General features: G+C 45.1%; 1 protein-coding gene across 2 annotated transcripts in view; it reads right to left on the bottom strand.

The window, feature by feature from the left end:
• Window positions 1-2,950: 2,950 nt before the first annotated feature.
• FAF1 (Fas associated factor 1) overlaps window positions 2,951-6,000 on the bottom strand; it is a 493,047-nt gene continuing 489,997 nt past the window's right edge. For both annotated transcript variants that reach the window (XM_060140108.1, XM_060140109.1), the window contains one exon: window positions 2,951-3,210. In XM_060140108.1, coding sequence (XP_059996091.1) covers window positions 3,127-3,210 — 84 coding nt within the window. In that variant the 3' untranslated portion in view covers window positions 2,951-3,126. The remainder of the gene's footprint in view (window positions 3,211-6,000) is intronic.

Here is a 6,000-nt window from a genome sequence, read left to right as displayed (position 1 = left end):
TGTGTGTGTGTGTGTAGATCTGCCTCCAAGAATTTTAAAAAGGATCAAATGGGCTAAGCATGTGGAAGGGTCACTTGGACTATAAAGTGCAGTGCCCATGTGAGTTACTCCTGGACTGAATTCAGGATTCCATGTTCCATCTGCCTGTGGGATCCAGGACTGGTTGGATGAGGGGCTGAGAGGAATGATGGAAGTGTGCCAATCAGAGATGCTTGCTTATGACAATTAAGACCCCTTCTCACAACCAAATGAACAACTTTCATGCTTTTGGGGAAATCTGCCAGAGCTCTGCAACCTCTTTAAAACCCATGTCATTGACCAGCACACTCAACTCAGCACGTCTAGCTTTGGGAGTAGCAATTTTAATGCAACCACAAACTTATTTTATGTTTTTAATGTCACCAATAAAATCCATAAAAGCCTGATTCCTATTCTCCTACACTGAAAAGGAAAGATTCCATAAAAGAACTCAGACTTCATTCAGATGCTTGCAATTCAAAGACGAACACCTGTATGTCCCATAAAACTAGTGGTGCCAGAGCATGACAACATAGAAGACCAGAAAACTCCCCCAAACGGCACCTTCTGAGAGGCAGTGGGAAATTGGCAATACTTCCTCAAACCTTCAAACGGATGCTCCAAACATACAAGTGATAATCCAAGAAACACAGAGGAGTGAACTGGAATGGGGCAGGGATGACAGCAGCCCTGGAACTTCATTCCAGACATCTGGGCATAAGAACACAGAGCACACATTCTGATTGACACATTTCTGTGTCTGGAGGCTGGGATATAAAGCCCAAGGAAGTGTAAGGGTAGGAGGAAGAATTACAAAGGACTTTGCTATTTTTGTGGTGATAGAAAGGCACTTAATGCTTTTCTTGGATCCTAACTTTATATAAGTCATTTTAATGTTGTATTTGTAAGAAAGGGCATAAAATTGCTCTGGCCTTCTGTTCTGGAGCTCAGTAGAACAGAATGGTATGAGTGAACAGTGATAATTAGCTGAGGCCTTTCCTAGCAAAGGGGCCCATAGGATAGGATTTCATGGGACTGAGAAAGAACCTTCCAAGGCAGGGTTGAAAAAGGGTGTGTAAACTTCATGCACATTCAGGTAGCGTTTAATAACTTTTATGAAATTGGTTTCAGAGTAAAGTCTGTATTATTGGAATGCAGAAGCGAAGATGATGGGGGAAACAATATGATGACGTCAAACCCAAATTAGATGGAACAGGTTAAACATGAAAGTGAATTCAGAGTCGTGTCTCTCCAATCCCCACCCACACATTGCTGCTGTTCCTGAGTATGGCCTGAGTTCGGGGTTGTGGCTTCTCTACGGCAGCTACAGAACACGGTCTCCCTGGAAAAAGAAAAGCTGGTGCCCTAGTGCATCTGTAGCATTGGAAATGACTGTCTCGTGGGGCCATTAGTTTAGGAAGGTGGGAGTGGAGCTGGACTGGAAGTGCTCAGGTTGAACTCCCACTTTGGGTCTCTTTTCCTTTCAGCCTCCCTGGAGAGACCCCTGGGGCCAGAGAAGGTCTGCACCCAGGCAGATGTCGCACTAGTCTGTTAGAAACACATTCTTTGAAGAGAGTGTTCAGGGGAGGTCCCTGGTTGTAGTGTCAGAGAAAAGACACAAGGTGGAATTTTCCTGGCCAATGCCCACTTCTGGGCAGATGGAAAATGACCAGGCATATCTCAGGCCATGGTTAGAGTCTTCTGAGAACCCCTTGGCTTGGGCCAGGGGGAAAAAGCCCAGCACTCAGACTCTTTTGGACAAGTACAAAATGTTAAATCAGGATCCCAAACCCTAGGATAGAGACCACAGGGGACACAAAAACAGATACGGAGAAACATTTCAAGACTGAAAAGAACTCATTGGCGGTGGTATAAACAGTCCTTCCATGAACTAAACTCTGAAGCCCAAATCCATAGATTAACAAGAATCCACATTTACTAAATCATCCCAAATTATTATATGCAAGTTCAGGCAACACGTGTCTTCTGAGCTAAGCCCCTAAGTTTGCTCTCTTAAATATATGAAGTCAGAATTTTCAGCCATAGAATGAGATCCCTTTCATTTGAGATGGGAGTCTACCATCTAATACTGAAACATTAAAAGGATGAAATAGTGGAACCAGTTCCTTATGACAGCTGGGCTGAGTCCATGGGGTGGCTGATCAGATTTTGGTGACAGTCAAGGTGCTTAAAGCACCAAGTGACAAGGTCCAAATGCGTGATGGGAGCAGAAAGCAGGAGAGAGCTGTGTTCAGTGTACACTGATGGACGAGCAACCTGGGAGCTGGTATCCATGAGGTTCTAACTGCCCAAATGCAAACCTAACAGCAGCTTCCTGCAGCTGGGCCAGATACTGAAGTCCTGGTACTGGTCCTCTTCACACTGTCTCAACATTCACATTGCAAGCTTAAATAGTTTCTTACACTGTAATGGAACAGCATATACCTCCTGGATGGAACCTGGGGACCCAAGGCAGGAGCAGTAAATGAATATCTTGCATATATGTCAAATGCAGTCCTCAAACACAACCTTACGTCTTAGTAAAGAAGTCAGGAAGTATCAACAAAAATGGTATCTTTTTTTCCTACAACAATGTTTAATCTCCATGCCAAGAAGTCCCATTTGACCTTTTCCCCCTGCCTCTTAAAATTAGGTGACAAAGTAGAAATTCAGTCATGAAAAGAAAAAGGCAGAGGTGTATGAGCCCTGGCTCAATGAGACACATCAAATACAGAGCAGCTTGGTGTCACAGGTCAGACAGAACTGTCCCAGACACTGTGGGGAAGATGGGCACTGGAGAGGTAAAAATCCTACTTCATGATCACTCACACTTCAGCAGCGCATTAGTCACTGAACGAGGGCGGGGTGAAGGGGGTAAGAGAGGCAGAGCTATAGTTCTCTACAATGAGGGTTGGGAACATATACTCGTGGATGGGAAATGTTAAGTAGCTATGTTTATTATTACTTTTTTCCAGCAATCTTGCAAGAGGCAGAAGTGTGACACTGAATTGAGTGAGACGAGCGTGTAGGTGGCTTGGCGAGGTGCCCTTCTCCTGATGCAGGCCTCTGGCTTGTCAAGGAACGGCTGGTTCCACTGCTGGGCCATGTTTACTCTTTTGCTTCAAGGAAAAGGGTTTCTTGAGGGAACAACTTTACCTCCAATAATGATTTATTTGGGTCCAGCTGGGTTACCTAAAAAGAAAGAAAACACATACTCAAAAAGACTGGAAGAAGCACTATTTTCTCTCGTGGCATTCAGATCTTATCCTGCACATTGATTTTGAGCCTACTTTGCACAGGCACGAGCATTTTCACATCTCTTATCTCATTTGATCCTCAAAATAACCTGTGAGGTAGGTGTTGTTACTCCCATTTTTTTAGAAAAATCTTAATTTATATTTTTTTACTGTTTTTTAATAAGCTTTTAAAATTTTTATTTATTTATGGCCGCGTTGGGTCTTCGTTGCTGCACGCGGGCTTTCTCTAGTTGTGGCGAGCGGGGGCTACTCTTTGTTGTGGGGCGCGGGCTTCTCATTGTGGTGGCTTCTCTTGTTGTGGAGCACAGGCTCTAGGTGTGCGGGCTTCAGTAGTTGTGGCACTCGGGCTCAGTAGTTGTGGCTCACAGGCTCTAGAGCGCAGGCTCAGTAGTTGTGGTACACGGGCTTAGTTGCTCCGCGGCATGTGGGGTCTTCCCAGACCAGGGCTCAAACCCGTGTCCCTTGCATTGGCAGGCGGATTCTTAACCACTGCGCCACCAAGTCCTGTTACTCTCATTTTATAACCGAGGAAACCAGGGCTCAGAGAGGTCAAGTCTCATAGTTTAGTGGAAGAACTAGCATTTGACCTCAGGGCAGGTGGAGGCCCACTGCTTCCTGTACAGCTCAGCTTGGCCAGCAGAACAGGAGGGTCTTAGGAAAGGGTACTGGTTACCAAACAACTCACTGGCATTGCTGGGGACCCGTGTTTGGTTAACTCCTGACAGCGGGGAGGGCCTTTTCTGCTTGGTGGGAAAGAGCTAAGCTTTGGGGGCTGATCTTCCACTAAACATACCTGTAGTAAACTAGAGAGTGCCCATCCCGCCGTGCCCAAAGATGAGTATCTCCCCTGCTGAGGAGAGGCTCCCTAGGGAGGCATATCACAGTCTCCTTGTTGATGGTGGTGAAGATATTTAGTTCCAAAAATGAGTCAAGTTCATAATATGACTTTATATTTTAGAAATAGAAAAATGATTATTTTATAATATGAACTATAGAGAGAATAAAGCTAGACAAAATCTTCTTGGCTCATTTGGGATATGTTAATCATATAGGAACCCTACATTAGGTTTATGGCCTCCTAGGTCAGGGGCAAGGATGTGATGTGGAGGTTTTCTAAATCTGAGAGTGAGAGAAAAAAATCCAAAAATTTCCTAAAGGGAACACAAATTTTAAAAAGCTGAGAAATACTAGGACAACGGGCTTTGGAACCAGAAAGATTCTGGTTTAAATCACAGCTGTGTTGGCTATTAGCTTTGTGGCTTTGGAGTTGGTATCAACCTTGTAGGACTGATGTGAGGATTAAGTGAGAAAAAATAAATAATTAGCACAGGGTCTGGCACAGAGTAGGTGTTCAATGAGGGCGCCCGTGTATGTGAGCAACTGTAAGGATGGACAACAGACACACAGATAAATGGACAGCTCCAAGTGTGCATGATGGGAGGCCAGGCAGTCTGCTCTGTCAGACATGTACAGGAGCTCAGGGCCCCTGGGCAGAGACTATAGCACCTGAGATGGACAATCTTGTCCTCTGCTCAACTCAAGCCACACCTAATGAGATGGCTCCACTGTCTTCTCCAGGCGGATGGGGAGGGGATGCCCTAGGGGCCTGAGTGTCACAGGCAGGCTGGCGAGCTGAAGGAGGAACACTATCTTTGACTGTATCCAGATGGAAACCTGGTATGCCCAGGAGGGTCATTAAGGAGATACATCTGCCTCCAGAAACCTCTGTGCTTATAAGGAACCCATAGCAAGGCTGCTCTACTGGTATCTCTTGGGCTCTGGGCAGATGGGCAGGCAAGGTGGTGGGGAGGGCCTAGCCTGCTGTCTGTTTTCCAATGCACCCAGGGGCAAGCTGTTGGCAAATGTTTACCCACTTCCCCAATTAACATACAACACTCTGCTGGCTTCTGTCAACAAACAGAGCTACGCTGCCTCTGCTTCTGACTCATTGGCATTTTCTGCCCAGCTGCTTCTGCTATTGTTCTTAATTAACATGCCAGAGCTCTTCCGGCATCTTCTACTTTGTTATTTGTGGTTCGTAAATACGATGTTGGCTGGGAGAAACCAAAATCATACTGCCAGAGCTGTGCATACTGGCAAAAAGATATGCTAGGAAGCAAAAGAGGTTGGCAGGTTGGAGCCTTGTTGCCATGTTGTCAATATGCAAGGTTAGATGTTCAGAAAACACATCCAGTTTTCACTGTGTCTGAGAAAAGTTAAGTGATTTTCCCCAGTCACTTTAAGTGGGAGAGCTGGGACTTGAGAAGGAGAAAACTAGAATTTCTTGGACACCTATTACATGCCAGGTACTTTAAATATGTTATTTCATTTAATCCCTAAGCAACCATGCAAGGTTGACAAAATTGAGGCTCAGCATGGTTGCCACTTGTTTAAGGCCACATAGTTAGTGAGGGTCTGTCTATACGGTATAATATTGATAGTAAAAAAGAGTGAAGCAACTAAGATTTAAACTCTAGCTCTGTTACTTACTACCTATATGACCTTGATGAGGTAATACAACCTGAGAGCCTCAGTTTTCCCACCTGTAAGATGGGAACAATCAGTTTCTCTTTTATAGGTTGTGCTAGTTAAATGGAATAATGTTGATGAAGGCTCTGGTACAGAGACTGAACCAGTAAGTGCTCAGCTGGTAGCAGCCATTACTGGCTGGAGTGTTGCCTTGGGTAGGGCCCTAGTCTGTCTAACTTCAGCTGGAGCTCTTTCC

This window comes from Lagenorhynchus albirostris, chromosome 2 (assembly GCF_949774975.1).
Source record: "Lagenorhynchus albirostris chromosome 2, mLagAlb1.1, whole genome shotgun sequence".
NCBI lineage: Eukaryota > Metazoa > Chordata > Mammalia > Artiodactyla > Delphinidae > Lagenorhynchus > Lagenorhynchus albirostris.
Note: the sequence above shows the minus strand (reverse complement) of the source record. Positions and strands in the feature narration are given on the sequence as shown.